A 21,869-nucleotide genomic window follows, 5' to 3' on the forward strand; every position below is an offset into this window, starting at 1 on the left:
GGGAGTCTCCCTCCTGCTATCTAGGGGGATGTGTGGTGGAACCGGAGTGGTGGTGTGAGTGTGCAAGGAAACCTCCCTGGGATCTGATTCTCTGCTCACGCCTCAACTATGCTCACACTTGCTTCTTTACAGAGCCTGCAGGGATGCGGAAGGGCCCAGGCACAACCAGCAAGGCCGCGGTTGTGGGGAGTGAGGAACCTTGGAGGTGGGCTCCTTGGTACCGGCCTCCCTGCTGTTGCCGGCCCGGGGCGGGGCGCTGCCCACGCCCCGCAGTAAGCGAAACCGGCGCGCGCTAGGACCGCGGCGCGGCGCCCTCTGCCGTTATAAGAGGCCGCGCTCCCGCCCCACGCGGAACCCGCGGCTCAGACCGGTCCCGGCGTCTCGACTCGCGTTGAACCTGAGGCCGGACCGGCCGCTGCGCAGTCGAGGCCAGCCCGGGGCCTGCGAGGGACGTGCGCCCAGGGGCCCCCACCACGGGCACCATGGGCGCTGCCCACTCCGCTTCCGAGGAGGTGCGGGAGCTCGTGGGCAAGACTGGCTGTGAGTATCTCGCGGGGGACGGGCGCGGGGACACGGGCGGGGACCGCGGGCTGGCACAGGGAATCCCAGCCCAGCGCTGCCCGCCTGGCTGCGTGCTGCTATGCTGTGTGACCTTGGGCTAGTAGCTGGCCCTCTCTGCGCCTCAGTTTCCCTCACTTTCAAATGGGTCCCCGCCGGCCACTTTGCAGCCTGCGGTGAGGAGACCCGCGGTGATGCTGAGTAAGTGCCGCGGCCACTCGTCCTGGGCACTCCCGAAGTTAGCTAGTAACCTCGGGGCCTGGGGACTGCGGACGGACGCGGGAGGGAGCGGGGCCCGGGCTTCCCCAAAGCAGGGCAGTCACCCGGGCGAGGAGAGCGAGCGCCCAGCTAGGAGCAGCTGGTGCGCTCCCCGCACCTGAAAGTCGTTTGGATTCACGATGCGCAGGGGGCGGAAAGTTTTGTAGTCGGTGGCAGCTGGGCTCTGGCTTCGTCCTCCCATCTGTAAAATGGGTTCAGGTGGGCTCACCTCCTGGGGCAGCTGAGAGGTTTAAGCGAGACAGCGCAGGCAGAGCACTTTGCGGAAGCGCGACGACCTTCCTTCCTCGAGCTCTCCGGGACTCCCAGGACCCGCAGAGGCGGGGCGCATGGGGAGGACAGACCGCAGGTCTGAGGTGACCTCAGGGACCTGACCGCCGCGGGCGGAAGCGCTTGTCTGCTCAAGTCTATCCGGGCTGGAAACTTGATCGTGGGCTCTGACCCCGCGGGCCGTCATTGGCTGTGAAAAGGAGTGTGGACCTTAGACTAGTGAGACCAGGCAAGTGCAAAGTGGCTTTGGAGATGGATAGACTGGGTGGGAACCCTGACAGCACCACTTCCTGCCTCTGTGACCTTGGAATAGTCATTTTACCTCTCCAAGTCTTGCCTTCCTTCTCTTTGGAATGGGATTTTTGCAGATGCTCAAGATATGGGAGCTTCAGCTGTTATTTCTAAGTGGGAGCTGGTTCCTGGCACCTGCTTTGAGTTTAGTGCAGACACCCAGTGTCTGTAGTCAGTCATGGGAGGAAACCAGCCTTTGTGCGTGGGCTGAAAGACTACTCCTCCTGACCCCCCAATCTGAACACCTCTTTCCAGGATAATTGGATGGAAATTACAAAAAAAAAACATTAACAAATGGAGAGTGTGTGTGTACATACACACATACACGCTGTATATATGTTCCTGTATACAAATATAAAAAAAAAGGTGAGGTGTAATTATATGATATGGAACTCTTTTTTTAAAGAGGGGACTAAAAATATATATTTGTAATTGCTTTATTTGCATTAAGAACTCTGGAAGGACCCACAGGGAGTAAGTACAATAAATAGGGGGGATTGATTGGAAAGAGTGAAGGGGGAGTGAGCTTTTCACTGTAAACTTTGTTATATTTTCATGTTGAACCATGTGTGACCGTGTTAGTTCTTCAAAATGTTTTCCAAAGTCCAGTTCAACCCCTCCCCCCCAGCTAACAAGAAAGAGGAGGCAGATTCCCCTCACCCTGACTTTCTTGGGTTTCCCCTGTTTTTTATTATTTCTCGAGTGCCCTCTGGTTGCCTCTCCATTGTCTTGTATCTGGACTGGTGGAAGTGGGGCTTCTTTGTAGCTGGGATTTCCCCCAGAAGGGTGGGCTGGCCCTGACCCCCATCTCTCTAGCAGCCCTCACAGCAAGCAGGCAGGTAGTCTGGGGAAATTCTGGCTGGTTGTGGGTTTGACAGCTAATGGTGCCGCAGAGCATGCTGGGAATCTTCTCAGTTTCCTGGGTCTGCTCTTGGTGGGGAGAGGGGGTGATGAATGCTGAGTGTTCCTGCTCGGTAGCTTTTCCAGATGTGGCTGATGTGGTGTCCGATCTTGCTGGCCAGAACTCAGATGTCACTCCCCAGAGGAGGAAGGGAGACAGACGGGGTCAGGGGAAGTAGGGGGTTCTGATGTCTGAGGGGAGGATGAATGCCTTCAATTCTCTGAACTGTAAGTAAAGAGAAAGCTCCCCTTCATCTTCTGAAAGGCACTGACACAGTCCGGGCACTTTTACCTGTTCAGCTCTCTGTGGAGCAGGGGCTGAGGATTTAGAAGTGACCCAGAGAGGCTGATGTTCCTGAGGGGAGATACACAGTTTAATCAGATCAGTTCATAGATAGCAAGCTCAATGAACAAGACTATGGGAGCATGAGGGTTGGGGGAGGGGCAGGGACACATTTACTTAGGGTGGACAGGAGGGCCTCTTTGAGGAGGTGGTAAAGGAACAGGAACTCAAATAGGGAGGCGCCAACCACATGATCTGTGGAAGGTGCATTTTGGGGCAGAGGGAACAACAGCTGCAAAGGTCCTGTAGCAGGAAGAAGTTGAGGACAATGCATGAGAATTGTATGAGATGAGGACACAGCCATAATTGGGGCTCTGGTGTGGCAAGAGCCTGATTTAAGTGTTCTCGCTAGGTATGTGGCTTTGGGCAAGTGTTTGGGAGTACTGGCCATGCCTTAAATGCATTTGTGTGTCCTGGTCACTGAGCCACAGCTAAGAGTTAAATCTTGGTCTCACTTCTTCCTGGATCCATGCCCTGAAGCAAGTCACTTTACCACTCTGAGCATGGGTGTCCCATCTGGATCCTGGGTTGCTGGGCTCTCCCAGCCTCTCTGAGGATCAGGATGGTCCCTTGCTGAGGACTGCACCTGGAAACCATGAGAAGGGCAAGGTGATGGTTGACATTCTCTGAGCACTTTGCATGCGCTCTGGTGCAATCTTCATAATAATCATCCCGGGAAGGTGGCAACATGGCCGTTTTACAGAAACAAAAACTGGGGCTCAGAGGGATAAAGCAACTTGCCTGCAGTCCCACAGCTCATAAGTGGAGGAATAAGGGGGTGATCAGAGGATCCCCAAGTCCACTGTCCTGGCAATGCTCTGCTTCCACTATGTTTAGTTGGCTCTCAGATTTCTAGGAACCCAGAAGGGGTCGGAAAAGCCTGCCCATATATTTTTCTTACTTCCAGGCCTTTGCACAAGCTGTCCCCTCTGCCTGGAGCACTCTTTCATTCTGCTGTGCACACTCTGGTATTTACATACAGGAATGCCTCTGTCGCCACCACCCAGGCTAAGAAACATTACCTCTTAGCTCTGCCTCTTTCTGAAGCTCATGCTCTACATCAGGGGTCCCCAAATTTTTTACACAGGGGGCCAGTTCACTGTCCCTCAGACTGTTGGAGGGCCGCCACATACAGTGCTCCTCTCACTGACCACCAATGAAAGAGGTGCCCCTTCCGGAAGTGCTGCGGGGCCCGGATAAATGGCCTCGGGGGCCTCATGCGGCCCGCGGGCCGGGCCGGGCAGTTGTTTGTTGTTTGGGAATGCCTGCTCTATATCATTCAGGATTCAGTTGAGCTGTGGCTCCCTTCCAGAAAAAGCCATCATTAGCTACTCACTCTGCGTCCAACTCTGTGAGTTAAATGCCTGTCCTTTGGACCCCACAGCCCCTGCATCCCCTCCCATAACAGCACACGTCACAACCTGTTATAATTGTTGGCTTTGTCACCTGTCACCCCCTGGAACCTGGCTCCCCCTAAGGTGGGGATGAATGTGTTTTCTCTTTGTACACAGGGCACGATCCTCACTGAGAACACAAGAGGTTCATGTTAAAGGGGCGATGACTCTGGAGACTTGCTGACCTGAGGAGCAGTGCCCAGGAACGTGTGTCCAGTAGAAAACCTAGCCCCCACCCCCATCCCGCCCCTCACCAGCTGGCCTTGGCCACGCTGGCCCTCCCGGCTTCCCTGGGTCCCTCCTCTCACCATGCATTCTGTTGGTTTCAGCACTGAACCAGCTTCACCAAAAATAGGCCTGAGCACAGGCTCGCCCACGCAGGGCATCATCGGGTGCATGCCCACCTCCCGTGCCTGGCGGGTCCTCAATGACTGATTTAAAACAAATGCACACCCCTAACCCTCACTTCCGAGCCAAGAAGGCTGATCCTTAACACCCATTAAAAATCCTGGTTGGGTGTGTGAGTGGTGAGCTGGCTTTTCTTTCCCATGCTTCTTCCTGGACAGGCACAGGGATGGAGTCAAGCCCAGCGTGTGTCCCGAGGTGTGAAAGAGTCCCTGGGCAGGAAGAAAGGCTCCTTAGGGATAACTCAGCCAAGTCTGTTGCCCTCCACCACCTTGAGCTGGCCTGGAGGTAACCCCACTTCCTGCCCCCCCCACCCGCCCAATCTGTGCCTGCTCCTGGATTTGGGAAATAATAAGCAGAGGATTCTGGGAAAGGTGAAGGGTCTGTTTTTTCCATCAGGCTCCAAAACAGCTCTGTGGGCATGTCTATGTAGATGCCAAGAAGCTGCCAGAAGGAGGAAGAAAAAACAATCTCCTACATCTCGGGTTCAGACCTCCTGATGGTAGCAATGTGTTTACCCAGGGCCGTCCTCTGCCCAGTGCTGGGCTGGCTGGGCCGAGCCATGTTGTCTATCTGTATTCGCTCGTGGAGTCTCCCAGGAACGCTGGAGTTCCCATTTTATAGATGAGGAAATTGAAGCTCAAGAGAGGATGTGACTTGCCCAAAGCCAGAGGATACTGAGTAGGCTCAGTGTTCAGTTCCTGAGCTAAGAGCTCCAGACCCCAAGATTTGGGGAGGGAACCAGAGATGCAGCGAGCGGTCTGGCCGGGTGGTGGGCGTGCTCTCTTTGCCACCGGGTTCCTGCCACTGGGTGCTGCTCCTGGGTTAGAACGTGTCCAAGCGGCCCTGGACCGTGGCCTCGCCCCAGTCACCATTTGCCATGTTCCCACTGTGCTCCAGGCACTGGCTGCCTTGGTTGACCCAATGTTCAGGGGCATAAGGGGTCAGGATAGGCTCACTGGTGACACCGTGTTCTTTCTGTTGTCACCAAGCATGCTGAGCTACATGGTCAACAAAACCTACCTGGCTCCCTTTTTATTTCCTCTGAGGTGGACGGTGGCTTTTAACTTGGAATCCTCGGGGAGTCTCTACACCCCATGAAGTGGGGTGCAGGATTGTGTCTGTGTGGCTCTGGGGGTAGCATGGACCCCCGGTATTCATTAGGTTCTCAAAACAGTGAAGCTGTATTCCATTGCACACAAATATACCTCAATAAGGAAATAATAAAAGCACTTAATTTTTTTTTTTTTTTTTTTGAGAGAGAGACAGAGGCAGCCAAGAAAGGAGTGAGATAAGAATCATGAACTCATAGTTGAGGGACTTTAGTTGTTCATTGCTTGCTCCTTATACGGACCTTGACCAGGGAGCTCCAGCCAAACTGGTGACCCCTTGCTCAAGCCAGTGACCTTGGGCTTCAAGCCAGTGATCTTTAGGCTCAAGCAAGTGACCATGGGATCATGTTGATAATCCCACACTCAAGCCTGTGACTTCGGGATTTCAAACCTAGGACCTTAGCATCCCAGGTCAATGCTCCATCCACTGTGCCACCCCTGGTCAGGCTTAATTTTTTTCTTTTTTCTTTTAAGAGAAATGAAAAGCTGTGGCTCCCTGGCAGGGAAGAACGACCATATCTGTGGCACTTGGGCAGGACGAGTCCCTACAGGCTGAGCTCTCAGGGCAGGCACTGGGGAGGCAAGTGGTCTGGCAACCTGGGCACAGTGGTCAAGACCAGGGGAGGGAGGCCAGGTGGCCCCAGCCCTTCGGAACCCTCTCCATGTTGGTCAGGTGGGGCTCTCCAGACCTCCCCTGCTCGCCTCCCTTGGTGCTCACTGTAGAAATGGGTAGGCAGGTTTCAGAAGCTTCTTAAGGGACTGGGCAGCAAGTGAATTTAATTTCTGAGGAAACACCCCCTGCTCTGGTCCATGCTGATAGTGTGTATTCTGTTCAGTGGGACCCGGTCATCTCTCCATTAGTAATAGCTGTGCAGCCTGGCCTGGAGGCCGATGTCCCGCGGGTGTGCCCTGTGCTGGCCTGCTGAGCTGCCTGGTCAAGGCATCCCTCTCTCTGAACCACTATTCCTACCCGGGTGAAAATGCAGTGGCTGACCAGATGGTCTGTGGTCCCTTCACCCAGCTGGGAATAAAGCAACAGTGGCTCTCCCTCGGACACTTCCTGACAATCATCTTGCACTCCTCATAAGAGCCCAAGGAGGGCAGGACTGGTACTGTTGCCTGTTTACAAATGAGGAGACTGAGGCTCAAGCACATGAAGTGAATGCTCAAGATCACGCAGGGGCTGAGTGAGTGTGGAACCCAAATTCAACACCAGGCCTTTTAGGGGTTGCCTCTTTTCCACTATTGCCTTTTTCAAGTTCAAGGAGAAACTGCCTCTCTCACATGACATAAACCCCACTTGAAATAGACCGAGACTGAGAGAGAGAGACCGAGTCTATAAATCCAGAGAGAGCCTCACCACTGACCCTGGACCTCGATGGTAGCATGCCCCGTGCTTGTTGACCAAGTTAACGAGGGGAGAATTGGACCTCAAGGCAGAGAGGATGGGTTCTGGGTGTTGCGGAATGTTCTAGAATTGTGGGCTATCCCTGGGGAGGGCAAGCTCAGTGATGAGCAGGACTCGGCAACCTCCTCCATTTCCTGGCGTCTTATACTGCGTGGCTCACATGTTTCAGACGAATTTGTGTTTTCTCAGCGTGGCAGCAATCGGCAACCCACTCCAAGACTTCCCAGCTCCACGGATTAGTAGTAATTAGGTCCCTCATGCCTCTTTCTTTCTTGTCTTCCCCACCCCCCCATCCCCCATGCTGGCGGGATATTTTGTGTGTGCGCAAGTTAATGGTCCCCAGAATGCAGCAGGGTTTTAATCAACACTCAGATACAGACAGTACCCGGGTGTTGATAAAATGCTTTTACTTCCGCAAAGCAATTTGCTATCTTTTATCTCAAGGTGGGTGGGGAGGGGGGAACGAGGCATTTTCAGCTCAGAAGTGGCCACCACTCGGGAAAGATAAGGCAGGGCCACTGTGCTGTGCCGGTGACACTGAGCAGGGTGACAGGGAGGAGCCTGGCAGCCTGGTCCTGCCAGCCACCCTGTCTCCTGCTATAACTTTATTATTAATTCATAAAGCCAGAAGGTCGGATGGGTGATTTCCGCTGGTGGCAGCCACCTTAAGCACTAGGACAAAAAGGCCCTTTGTTGTCCCAGCGGTATGACCTTTGGGGACTGGCGGGCCGTCAGGAGTAGGTCTTCCGTTCCGGGCACAGCTCCCTGGGAGATGAGAGGAGCAGTCAGGTCTCGAGACCGAAGGGCCCCCTGGAAGGAGGGCAGGTGGCCAGGCAGGAGACTCCAGTGCTGCTGGCTGAGTCTGGGATATCAATGGGAAGAGAAAGTGGCTACAGTGAATGACTTCTCTGTGTACTGAGGTTAGAAAGGTGTTCCCCTCCCTCCTCCTGGCACCCCTGCCAGGGTTCCAATGATCAAAGAACCTCGAGCGAGTGCCCAGCTCCTCACAGGCCTCACCCACCTGGTAATTCTAAAGAGTTCTCGTCTTGACCTGACCTGCATCCCCAAGACCTCAGCCAGAGTCCCACATGGGCACACATGGGCCTCCTACCATCTTGCCCTTGGCCAGCAGATAAATGTGGGTTTGAGTCATGGTGTTGCTTTTCACCATCTTGGCAAGTAACTTTTGCCGCTAGGTCTCAAGTTTCCTCATCTGTAAAATGGGAATGTCTCACAGGGCTATTGTTAGAATTAAATGAGAGTAAAGCTCTTGATAACATTGTAAGTGTTTAGTTAGTGGTTGGTAGGTACTCATCATTTTGATTATAAACCTTTCAGAAGCTGGCTACATTTTTCCTTTTTAAGGGCATTCTATAACTTTCTTCAGCAATTCATTCATTTTTGACATCTGCCATCTTTGACATGCCTGATATTGGTCATTATCTTGCCCTTGTGCTGATAATCAGGGACCTTAACATGGTTTAATTTGTATCACTGTAGTATATTTTTTTAATTTTTAAAAACTATGTATTGTGTTGTGCAGACCCTATTAATTATTGCAGGTGTTCCTCCATATGGATTTAGTTTTCTTATGTAATATACCTTTTCGTAGATTTTTTATTTTGATGAGTCTCTGTGTGTTGTCAATTTTGTCTGAAAAAGTCTTTGCCAGCATACGCAAATGATTTTTGGCTAGGTATAAAATTCAAGGTTGTTGCATATTTTCTTTCAGCAATTTGTTTATGGTCTCTTGTGTTGAGAATCAGCTCTTTTGTCTAATTGATATTTCTTTGTAGAAATATGCTTGTTTTCTTAACCTACACTGTGTCTTAGATGTGGATTAATTTTATTTATCCTGCCTGGGAATGGTTTATGCTGTTTCATTCTAAAGACAATTCATGTCTTCCCTCATGAAAATATTATTTGTCTCCTTTCTCTTTATCTCCTTCCTCAATAATTCTTATAAGAAATATGTAGGACCATGTTATTCTGTCCTGAATGCCTCTTTTCCTTTTATATTTTCTTTTTATTGCTCTGTACCGTATTCTGGGTCATTTCCTTAGATCTGTCTTCCAGCTCACTAATTCTCTCTTTAGCTATTACACCATTGCTGCCTTAACCTGGCTAATACATTTAATTCCAGTGACTTTTAAAAATAACATTGTGTAAGTTCTATATGGTTTTCAAATTCAATTCTTTGGTCATAGGTTACTATTTTTTTGTAATAACTTAGAACTTACTAGTCTCTTCTGCTTCACCTTGAGATGCCGATCGTTTTGTTAACTGTGTCTGTTAATTCTCTCCTATGGGGGCTCATTGGCTTGTGTGATTTGGTTTTTGACTATGAGCTCACCTCGACTGGGCTTCTCTCCCTCAGGCTTCCACACCCTTCCAGAACTATCTTCAGCTCCAGATTGATGCTGAGGCTAAAACAGTAGAGATGAGCTTACTGAAAGTCCCTCCTCTGTGAGAGTCCCATGTGCCCCGGGTCACAGAATTGCCTCAGACGGAGCTTTGCACTTACTGTGCTGGGTACCTTGGGGCCTTCCCTGATCTGGAAACACTTATTTGGCTTCCCTGCACCACGGACATTTGGACTTTTCACCCACATGTGGCACAGGCCGAGTTTGGACTCGTCACGGAGGCCTGGCCCTCCCCTCCGCTCCCTGCCACCTCCTCCACAGGTCCGCCCTCCCTGCTGACTCTGGGCCAGCGGGGAACATTCCCCTGGCCCCTCACGTGCAGAGGCAGCCTTTTGTGCTTCAACTTTGGGCATGAGTCTCACTCCGAGCTCCTACAGACCCTAGGCCACTTCTGTCCTCAGGGTCCAGAAGCCCCCACCCTTCCTGTCAGGGCCGATAACCATTATGACACCCCTGGGCCCCCTCAGTGGCATCCAGGACTCTTGCTTTGCTGGGTCTGAGTTCCCTCCTCGCCTCTGGCCCCTGAGGCTTTCCTGTTCTGTCAAAGTAGGTAGAATACTTGATTTCCCCCCTACCCTATCTAGTTTCTCCTGTGTTTGTGGTGGGATGGAGATTGTTAGCAGGAACTGGAGTTAAAGCTCTGAATGTCCTGCATAAGAGCTCCTCGTACTTGTCATAAGCGCCTCTCCACTCGGTCGGGCCTCAGCATAAATCTAGAGCTGGAGATAGTTCTGGAAGGATGTGAAAACCAGTTCCTGAGATGCTCTGAAGGACGCCCACTCTCTAAATCTCTACTGATTCTCTGTTGCTTTATCCCTCCCCCCTTTTTTAATCTTTAGTCTTTTTGTTAAAATGGAAACATCTTTGTCTCTTTAATGGCATTTGTGATACATATTCATTATTCCAGTCACTTCTCCACTTCGGCACACGGCACAGGAAATGGCTATGAGCAAAGATTGTAGGGTCACAGACCCAGCTCTGTCACCCTTGGCCTTGCGACCTTCAGTTCAGCGGGTGGCTGAACCTCTGGGAAACTCGGTTTCCTTATCTGTAAAGTGGGTGTGAGACCCACCCTCTGAGGCACGAAGTGAGATAAGGTCTGGCTGACCCCTGGCTTAGTTCCTGCCTGAGTAAATGCGAACACATGGCAGTTATTATTACTTTGCAACGCAAATGGCAAAGAACAGAGCATGGCCGTTAGGAGGCTGAGGGAGGACGAGCAAAGCATAGGCTGCGTGATCGTGAGAGTCATGCACACCCACTCTGACAGCCTTTCAAGTTGTCTCATTGCTCAGGAGAAGCGGCTGTTTTCTAAGTCAGGGCGCTTCACTCCGTCCCAGCTCTCCCTCCGGTCCCAAGTGCTGGAGGGTTTTGTCTGGATAGAAAATTAAAAAACAAAACAAAACCCACAGAGCTTCAAAACGAGAGACCCCACGACCCCATCCTACCTGAGTTGAAAATCAGTGCTGATACCATTGCTGACGTTGGCCTGGGGCAACTCACACCAGGAATCTGTTGGTCTTTGTGCTTACAAAGTGGGTTGAAGTTTGCAGGAAAAGGGTCTAAAGGTGCTGGGTCAAAGCCAGCGATTAACCTTCTAGTGGCTGCTTCTGCTTCAGAGGATGGAACCGGGTGTCATGGCTCCCTTCTCAAGGCCAAGTGCACCCAAGTGCATCTTCGGTTTACCTTAGAATCCCTGGCAGCGGGGCGTGGTCCGTAATGTGTGCACATTGGGCACGTGGCCTCCGGGGCAGAGGCAGGTGCAGCCAGCACCGTGAAGCGTCTTGTGTGTGCTGGGCATGCAAGGGCGGGTCCCCTCCCAGCTGTGGACACCCAGGATTAGTCATTGCTTTGGCTGTCGCCCCAGGTGGCTCACAAGTAGTTGCCTTTACCCTCCTGAGCCTGGAGCCAGCTGAAGAGCCCAGCAGGTACCAGGGTATTGTTACTTTAGGGACATAATCATCACTCTGGTGGCAACTCTGGGTCTCCTGCCAGGCCCAGTGCCAAGTGTGCATGTGATTGTTATTTTTTAAAATTAGAGCAAAATTCACATAATGTAAAAGGTACCATCTTAGTCATTTTGGAGCATATACGTCAGTGGCATTCAGTACCTTCACAATGTTGTGCAGACATCACCCGTACTTCCAGAACGTCTCATCACCCCAGAAAGAAACTTCCTGCCCATTAGCAGCCCCTGGCAACCACAAATCTGCCTCGATCCATGGATATGTTTATTCTGGACGTGTCATATAATAGTGGGAGCATATAACTGGACTTGTGACTGGCTTTTTTCTGTTAGCGTCACGATTTCCAGATCCATCTGTGTTGTGGCGTGTGTCCTTACGGAGTGCTTGTGTGTGTGGTGGAATCATTCCACTGGGTGGATGGACCTCGTTTTGTGAATGGACGGCCATTCGCCAGTTGATGGACATTTGGGCGTTGTCCCCCTTAGACGATTGTGCACAGTGTATCTGTGGTTTTGATTGTGAGCAGCTTCCTGAGGGCGGTGCTGTTACTGCCTCCATCTCACGGAGCGGGTGGCTGTCCCAGGGAGACAGTGGGGCAGGACGTGAAGCTGGGGGTCGAGCCAGCCGCTCTTGGCCGCGCTGTGAGCTCACCTTTGTGTCTGGCATGCCTCACCTCTGTATTCAGGACCTTGGCCAATGCCTGGGTTGAGTCCTGGCCAGTCTGTCAGGACACTTGCATCAGGAGAGCTTCGGGGACCCTGAAAGCCACTGAGACCTTCCCAGTGATGCCACTTGGTGTCCCAGGGACCACATTTTGGCTGGCACTGCCAGGGGAGGCAGGGTGGCCCCTGGACACCCCTGGAGAGAGCAGGGGCCTGCTCTCAGCTGCCCTTGCTCCTTCCAACTGTGTCTTGAGCCGTCCACTCCCATCCCAACCCCCACCCTCACCCCTGTACCTGGACTGCTGCACCTGCCCATGTCTCCGTGGGCTCTTAGCCCCGTCATCTGCATCCGCCCTCCATTCTGTCACCAGGTGTGTGGGATCTTGTTCCCTGCCGTGACATCCTCCATGAACTCAGGGTGAAATCTAAATGCCTCAGCCTGACCTGTGCTGCTGCCACTGCCCACCCCCTGCTCCCCAGCTGCCTGCCAGCACTGCTCCAGAATCGGAGCTCCCTGAGTCCTCCCCAGTCTGCCCCTGCCAGCCCCAACCTGCCCCCTCTGCCAGCCCCCTGCTCCCCAGCTGCCTGCCAGCACTGCTCCAGAATCGGGGCTCCCTGAGTCCTCCCCAGACTGCCCCTGCCAGCCCCAACCTGCCCCCTCTGCCAGCCCCCTGCTCCCCGGCTGCCTGCCAGCACTGCTCCAGAATCGGGGCTCCCTGAGTCCTCCCCAGACTGCCCCTGCCAGCCCCAACCTGCCCCCACTGCCCACCCCCTGCTCCCCAGCTGCCTGCCAGCTCTGCTCCAGAATCGGGGCTCCCTGAGTCCTCCCCAGACTGCCCCTGCCAGCCCCAACCTGCCCCCTCTGCCAGCCCCCTGCTCCCCGGCTGCCTGCCAGCACTGCTCCAGAATCGGGGCTCCCTGAGTCTTCCCCAGACTGCCCCTGCCAGCCCCAACCTGCCCTCCCTGCCAGCCCCCTGCTCCCCGGCTGCCTGCCAGCACTGCTCCAGAATCGGGGCTCCCTGAGTCCTCCCCTGACTGCCCCTGCCAGCCCCCTGCCCCCTCTGCCAGCCCCCTGCTCCCCGGCTGCCTGCCAGCACTGCTCCAGAATCGGGGCTCCCCGAGTCCTCCCCAGACTGCCCCTGCCAGCCCCAACCTGCCCCCCTGTCCAGCCTCCTACCCTCCCCACCCAGCCTCCAGCCCAGCCCCCAACCCTCCCCAGCCCAGCCCCCAGCGGGTGTCACCTCCCACCCCACCCTGTGGACTGGAAGCCCCACTCCAACCTGGGTGCTCCTTGCAAGCCGACTGTGTTTATTATCCTGGGCCCCAGATCTGCACATCCACACCCCCAGCGTCTGGCAGGTGCCTGGAAAACCAGAGACGCTCAGGAAATGTCTCTTAATGAATGGTGAGGGTCCAGTGGACACAGGTGGGCTGTGAGGGAGTCCATTAGGCCCCTCAAATCCCTGAGAGCTTGCATGGATTCTGGAAGGAGTAAGTGATATTTTACATGGCCCTCACTGGGACTAGGGCTTCTGCAGCCCTGACCACCACATCCTGGATGTAGTCGGATGCTAGGGTTTCACTTCCTCCACAGCCACATGTGTCATGGAAGCTGGACCTCACCGAGGGTATCGGGCCCGTTTCTCTGTCCCCAGTCTCCTCTCGCTTCCTCCTTGAGGTTGACCTCTGACCCTAGGTCTGTGGGACTCTCCCCAATGCCCCTCTCCCCACCCTGCCAACCCTGGTGACCCCTTGCTTAGCACAGAAGGTGCAAGCTGTCCCCACAGCCCTACAGGTGAGGTCAGGGCCAGAGCAGTCACTCCTCACTCCTCCCCATCCTGGCCTCTGGCAAGCACTCATCTATTTCCACACCTGTAGATTTGCCTATTCTCTGCCTTTGTGTGTCTGGCTTTTTTCCATTGACACAATGTGTTAAAGGTTAATGCGTATGGTAGCATGTATCAGTACTTCATTCTTTTTGACGGCTGAGTAATATTCCATTGTATGGACCAGTCACATTTTGTGTATCCATCCATTCATGGACATTTGGGTCTACCTTTTGGCTGTTGTGAATAGTGCTGCTATGGGCGTTTGTTTACAGGATTTTGTGTGACTGTGTTTTCATTTCTCTTGGGTATATACTTAGGCATGGAATTTCTGGATTGTATGGTAAAGCTACATTTCATTTATTGAGGAGCCACCAAACACTTTTTCAGTGGCTGCACCATTTTATATTCCCACTGGCAATGGGTGAGGGTTCCAGTTTCTCCACAGCCTTATCAACACCTATTTCCTGTATGATTTTTCATTATGCTCATCAAAGTTAAAATTTTGTTAAATAAGATCACCCAAGTCATCCCTGTTAATTGCAGGAAAGTTGAAGGACAGATAAGCAAAAATAAAGGGTGAGGAGGCAAATGTTCTATAATCTGGACATATCACCTGGAAACAATATACTATTTTGTTGTAAATCAATACGAACTTTCATATAAATGAGACCATGTAGCCCGTTAATTTCCGCATGATGATGTATACCAGGAATATTTTGTGTTCTACAGTATTTTTAAAAATATTGTTTAAGGCTGTGTAGTATACTGTCTTCGGGACGTATCAGGATGCATTTAACCAGATTCCTGACATTCAGCATTTCTTGACATTCTCACTGTTGCAAACAGATGAAGGTTCCTCTCATCTGTTTTTCTCTGTACTCTTGTCCCAGTTCCTTGGGCTTCATTACTAGGGATTAAGTTTCTGTTCACGCACGTGGATCAGCTCTGTCTGCAATAACTATAATGAGAGGTGGAATCCTTCTAAATTTTCTAGGAGCTACATATGTGATGCCATTCTCAATTTTCTAGCAGCCACATTTTAAAAAAATGAAATTAATTTTAATAATATATTTTAACCCATTATACCTAAAATATTATTTCAACAGAGAATCAATATCAAAATTATTGAGACCGTTTGCCTTCATTTGGTATTACGTCTTTGGAAGCCACTGTGTAATTTACACTCCGACATGTCCCCGCTTGGACTCGCCACCGTTTGAGGGCTTAGTGACCACATGTGGCTGGTGGCTCCCCCTTGGGCAGCAGAGGTATATAACTTTTATTTACGATTTGGATCCAAAGCAAAGAGTTACCCCCCCCCCCAATCAAAGATTGGGCTGATTAACCCCCCACCAGCCTCCTGGAAGGGTGTGCATTTCCCTTAGGTTGAAATCGAAAACCAAGATAAGGAGGTCGAGGTGCCAGCAACTGAAGCAGCAGTGTCTCTGTCCCTCGTCCCCATGGCAACTGTGACCTCATGGGGGCCTGGAGAAAGGGTTGAGCGAGGACCAGGGAGGCTGGAAACATTTCCTTCCCAGCAGCCCTCGAGGGGAACAAACAGGCACGGCTTTCACAGTCCTGGGTGTGTGGCTCGGGGTACACGTGGATCAGGTTCCCCGGGCAGAGCCTGTGGGGGTCCCGGGCGGCCCAGGGGGCCAGAGCAGAGGATGCGTAGAGCTCAGTGGAGGGCTCAGCTCTTGGCCCTGGGAACTTTGGTGCTGGAAGGAGACCAGAGGTGGGAGCTGGTCACTTGTGAGTGTGTGTGCACACCTGTGAGTGTGCATGTACTTTGGATGCAATTAGCTGGAAACTCTTCATGAGAAAAACCAGCTCTGTGGTGTTCTAATTAGTACAGCTCTTTCTATCTGTGCAACCTTGGGCAAGTCTGTGTTTCCAGGATGGACAAAGAGAGCTGTATGAGCCCAGGACACAGTAGGTGCTTAATTAACGCTGACTGTGGTTGTCATGATTGTGCGTGTAATTCGTGTTTTTAATGGCTTTATTGACAGGTAACTCACACACAATACATTTCATCCATTGAAAGTGTGCGCCTTTGTTTTTAGTATAATCCCAGGGTTGTGCAGCCATCACTGCAATCTAATTTTAGAACATTTGCATCCCCCCTCCAAAGGAAACTTGGTGCCTATTAGCAGTGGCCCCCTCCCCCGCCCCACCCTTCACCTTCCCCAGCCCACCCCAGTCTACTTTCTGTCTCTAAGGATTGGCCTCTCTGAGCGTGTCACACAAATGGAATCATACAGTGTGTGGCCTTTGTGAATGGCCGAATTCAGTGTGCTGTTTTCAAGATAATTTATCTTTAAGAGAGATTATTTAGGAGTGTGTGTTTGGCTGTAATTTCTGATTATAGTTTATCTGGTTAGACCCGGGTGCTCTTTAATCAGTAAATCTAATCTGATCACCCAAAAGGAGGCAGTGGGGGTGTCGGTTAAAGAAATAAAATCAAACAAAGCCACGCCTGTTCTGCCAGACAAACTGTTCAAATCCTGGGTCTGCCTCTTTCGAGTTATGACCTCACACAAGTTACCCATCCGCTCTGAGCCTCAGTTTGCTCTTCACAAAAATGGGGACAGTCTGTCCATCGTAGGGTCATGGAAATGATTGAACTAGAACACATTTTCCTGGGACGTGGTATGTAGCCAGTGGATAATTCATCAATGACAATGTTTTTAAGAGCTTTTGCTGTCCCATATGGGACCATATTGTATGCTTAAAATATTCACAATGTGACTAATAAATATATACATTGTGTATAAGAAAACATAGATGAATCAAAGCAGAACAAAGTCTTTAATCCTGGTATTGAGATAATTTCTATTATTATTTTGGGAAAGCAAGTCTGGATTTTCTTTTATTAGTTATGTATATTCATATATATTTATATATTTTCTCTAGCATGCTGCTTATAAACATTATATGAGGAACACTTTTCCATATCAAAGACACAACTCTATATTTTAAATAAATTAAAATTACTTCCAATTACAGTTAATATTCAATATTGTGTTAGTTTGAGGTGTACATCATAGTGATTAGACATTTATATAACTTACAAAGCGATCCCTCAGACACGTCTAGTACCCACCCGGCACTGTACTTAGTTATTAAGTATTACTGACTGTATTCCCTATGCTGTACTCTATATCCCTGTGGCTACTTTGTAACTAGTACGTTGTAGTTTTGAACTCCTTTACCATTCTCCCCTAGCCCCCCACACCTCCCTCCCCTCTGGCAACTTTTCAGGCTGCTCTCTATCTGTGTTTGTTTCTGATTTGCGTGATTATTTTGTTTTTTAGTTTAGATTCCACATATAAGTGAATCATATGGTATTTGTCTGACTTCACTTAGCATGATACCTTCTATGTCCATCCATGTGTTGCAAATAATATTTTATTCTATTTTTATGGCCAAGTAATATCTCATTGTATACATGTACCACTTCTTTATCCAGTCATCTGCCTATGGACTTTAAGTTGCCTCCATATCTTGGCTATTGTAAGTAATTCTGCAGTGGACATAGGGGTGCATACAACTTTTCAAATTACTGTTTTGAATTTATTCATATAAATACCCAGCAGTGGAACTGCTGGGTCTTAAGATAGTGTGGAGGGTCCCTCAAAAAATTAAAAATAAAACTGTTTCCATAATGGCTATACCAATTTGCATTCCCACCAACAGTGCCTGGGGGTTCCCTTTTCTCCACATCTTCTCCAACACTTTGCTTGTTGATTTATTAATGATAGTGATCCTGACAGTGTGAGGTGATAGCTCATTGTGGTTTTAATTTCTTTCCCTGATTAATGACTTTGAGCATCTTTTCATAGGTTTGTTGCCATCCATATGTTCTCTTTGGGGAATGTTGTTTAGGTCCTCTGCCCATTTATTTAATTGTATTGTTTGTTTTTTGGTGTTAAGTTTTTTGAGTTCCTTCTATATTTTGGATATTAACCCCTGATCCTATATATCACTGGCGCATATCTTCTTCCATTCAGTAGGTGTCTTTTCCTTTTGTTGATGGTTTCTTTCACCATGCAAAAACTCTTTAGTTTGATATAGTTCCATTTGTTTATTTTTTCTTTTGTTTTCTTTGCCTGATGAGATGTATCAAAAAAAGAAAAAAGCATTACTAAAAGCAACGTCCAAGAGTTTACTGCCTATGTTTTCTTCTAGGAGTTTTATGGTTTTGAGTCTTACATTTTAAGTCTTTAATCGTTTGGAGTTTATTCTTATGTATTGTATAAGAAAGTGATCCGCTTTTATTCTTTTGCATGTATCTGTCCAGTTTTCCCAGCACCATTTATTGAAGAGACTGTCTTTACCCCATTGTATATTCTTGCTGCCTTTGTCATAGATTGCAATGTTGAGCTTACTTTCTGGGCACTCTGTTCTGTTCCATTGATATGTTTGTCTGTTTTTATGCCATTGTCATGCTGCTTTGATTATTATAGCCTTGTAGTGTAATTTGATATCAAATAGTGTGATAAATTCAACTTTGTTCTTATGTCTCAAGATTGCTCTGTGGCTATTCATGGTTTTTTGTCATTTCATGTAAATTTTAGGATTGTTTGTTCCCGTTATGTGAAGAATGCTCTTGGTATTTTGATAGAGATTTTATTGAATCTGTAGATTACTTTGGGTAGTATTGACATTTTAATTATGTTAATTTTTCTATCCATGAACATGGTATATCCTTCCATTTATTTGTATCTTTTAATTTTTTTCCTTTAATATTTCATAATTTTCTGAGTATGGGTCTTTTACCTCCTTGCTTAAATTATTCCTAAGTATTTTTAAATGCAATTGTAAATGGAATTACTTTATTCATTTCTTTTTCTAATCATTTTCTATTGGTGTATAAAAATGCAACCAATTTCTGAATGTTAATTTTGTATGCTGCTGCCTTACTGAATTTATCATTCTGATAGGTTAGGGTAAATTCTTTAGGGTTCCATATATATGGTCTCATGTCAACTGCAAAGAATGACAGTTTTACTTCTTTTTTTTTTTTTCCAATTTGAATGCCTTTTATTTTCTCTTCTTGACTGATTGCTGTGGCTAGGATTTCCAATACTAAGTTGAATAAAAGAGGTGAAAGTGAACATTCTTATTGTGTTCCTGATCTTAAAATGTTTTCAGCTTTTCTCTATTGAGTCTGATGTTAGCTGTGGGTTTGTCATATGTGGCCTTTATTATGTTGAGGTATGTTCCTTCTATTCCCACTTTGCTGAAAATTTTTTATTTTAAATGTTGGATTTTGTCAAATGCTTTTTCTGTATCTGTTGGTATGATCATATGATTTTTATACTTCATTTTGTTTATGTAGTATATCACATTAATTGATTTGTGTACATTGAACCAACTTTGCATCTGGAAATAAATCCCTCTTGACCATGGTTTATGATCTTTTTGATGTATTCTGAACTCAGTTTGCTAATATTTTATTGAGAATTTTTGCATTTATGTTTATCTGGGATACTAGCCTCTAATTTTTTTTTTTGTGTGTGTGTGTGTGTGGTATCTTTGCCATGTTTTGGTATCAGTGTAATGCTGGCCTTGTATAATGAGTCTGGGGTCTGGGACCCTTATCTCCTTTTCAAATTTTGGAATAGTCTGAGGAGGATATATATTAATTTGTCTTTGAAAGTTTGGTAAGATTCACCTTTGCAGCCATCAACTCGTGGGCTTTTGTTTGTTGGGAGTGTTTTGATTACTGATTTGATTTTGTTATTAGTTATTAGTCTGTTCAGGTTTTCTCTTTCTTCCTGATTCAGCCTTGGAAGAGTGTATGTTTCTGGGAATTTATCCATTTCTTCCAGGCTGTCCAATTTGTTGGCATAAACAAATTTTATTTTAAGTTTTATTTTCTTATAATCCTTTGTATTTCTGTGGTATCAATTGTCACTTTAATTTCTGATTTCATTTATTATGTCCCCTCCCTCCCTTTTTAAAAAAAAATTGATTTTAGAGAGGAAGGGAGAGACAGACAGACAGAAACATAGATCTGTTCCTGTATATGTCCTGACTGGGGATCAAACCAGCAAAATCCATGCTTCAGGACAACGCTCTAACCTACTGAGCCATTTGGCCAGGGCAGGCCCTCTCTTTTTCTTGATGAGTCTTGTTTAAGGTTTATCAGTTTTATTTTTGCAAAGCTCTTAGTTTTATTAATTTTTGTATATTTTTAGACTTCAGTTTATTTCTGCTCTGATCTTTATTATGTCTTCCTTCTACTCACTTTAGGCCTTATCCTTTTTTTACTAGTTCCTTTAGGTGTAAGTTAAGGTTGAAATTTTTTGTTTCTTGAGGTAGGCCAGTATTGCTGTAAATTTCCCTCTTAGAACTGCTTTGGCTGCATCCCATAGATTTTGAGTCATTGAGTTTTCATTTATATTTGTTCAAGGCAGGCGTCCCCAAACTATGGGCCGTGGACCACATGCGGCCCCTTGAGGCCATTTATTCAGCCCCCTGCCACACTTCCGGAAGGGGCACCTCTTTCATTGGTGGTCAGTGAGAGGAGCACTGTATGTGGCGGCCCTCCAATGGTCTGAGGGACAGTGAACTGGCCCCCTGTGTAAAAAGTTTGGGGACCCCTAGTTCAAGGTATCATTTGGTTTCTTCCTTGATCTTCTTGTTAACTCATTCATTGTTTGGTAGCATGTTTTTTAGCCTTCATGTGTTTGTGTGGTTTTAGGTTTTCATGCCTTGTGCCCCCACCCAACACCTGGCAACCTCTGATCTTGTTACTGTCTCCACAGTTGCCTCCACATTTCCTAAAATGTCATATAGTTGGATTCATACAGTATGTAGCCTTTCTATCCTGAGTTCTAACACTGTAGATGAGTCTTGCCTGTTTTTGAACTTTATCTAAATGGATCCCAAAGCCTGTGCTCTTTCGTGTCTGGCTGCTTTTGCTTGTCATTATGTTTCTGAAACTCACCCAGCTGTGGGTGGAACTTGTAAAACCTGGAATCCATAAGGTCCAGTCTTTGCTGTGGAAGAAACATGACCCAACAGCCCAAAATGATCATTAAAAAAAATCCTATACTTAGGTTTTCTCAATTTTAGGTTATTAGGGGACTCTAAATACATTGTGCACAGCAGCAGTTATTAAAATTTAATTTCATTTCCTCCTCCCCTTTCCCTCTTCCATCCCTTTGCCTCCTTTCCCCTCTCCCCTCCCTCCCTAGATTCCCCATGCATTTCTCACTAGAGGTCTCCCAAAGAACTTGTAGCACCAGCCCTAACCACTTCCATGCTCCCTAATTCTCTTTAAAAAAAATTAAAAAAATTTCAATTACAGGTGACATTCATTATATCATTTGAAGGTATACAATATAATCGTTAGACATTTATGTGACTTATGAGGTGATCCCCTGGATAAGTCTAGTACCTATCTGACCCCATACACAGTTATCACAATAGCATTGACTATTCCCTGTGCTGGACTCTACATCCCTGGGACTGTTTTTGTACCTGGCGATTTATATTTGATCCCTTCACCTTTTCACCCGGCCCCCCAACTCCCCTTCCATCTGGCAGCCGTCAGTCTATTTTATGTACAGTATCTATGAATCTGTTTCTGTACTGTTTTTGTTTTTGTTAGATTCCACACCTAAGTGAAATTGTATTTGTCTTTCTCTTCCTGGCATATTCCTCATGATATGTGACCACACAAAGCCCCTTTCTCAGCTGGGAAAGAACTGTCTTCAGAGCTGGGGGAGGAGAAACTGACCTGGGTCGTGGCTGTGTGGCCCCAGGAGCAGTTGATGTCAGTAATAGTTGCATTACTGCTAAGGGGGTCAGCACTGATTACCCCAGAGCCGCACCACCAGGAAGAATGGGAAGCCTTCTGTTGGCGTCCTCATCTGTTGCTCAGCTTTGCAGTGGGGGGAGTTGGCATGAGGATGAATGGAAGAGGCAGGTGGGGATGAACGAGGTAGGAGAACGGCTTTGGCCTCCCTCTGGTCGCTCTGAGTTCAGCCGTTAGCGGCGTCTTTCTCCTTCTCATATTCT

The 21,869-nt window shown here is 48.3% G+C and overlaps 1 protein-coding gene across 1 annotated transcript in view; it reads left to right on the plus strand.

The window, feature by feature from the left end:
- The first annotated feature begins 354 nt into the window (after positions 1–354).
- TESC (tescalcin) overlaps positions 355–21,869 on the plus strand; it is a 45,697-nt gene continuing 24,182 nt past the window's right edge. Inside the window, exon 1 of the mRNA XM_066365979.1 lies at positions 355–540. Coding sequence (XP_066222076.1) covers positions 483–540 — 58 coding nt within the window. The 5' untranslated portion in view covers positions 355–482. The remainder of the gene's footprint in view (positions 541–21,869) is intronic.

This window comes from Saccopteryx leptura, chromosome 2 (genome assembly GCF_036850995.1).
Source record: "Saccopteryx leptura isolate mSacLep1 chromosome 2, mSacLep1_pri_phased_curated, whole genome shotgun sequence".
Classification (NCBI taxonomy): Eukaryota; Metazoa; Chordata; class Mammalia; order Chiroptera; family Emballonuridae; genus Saccopteryx; species Saccopteryx leptura.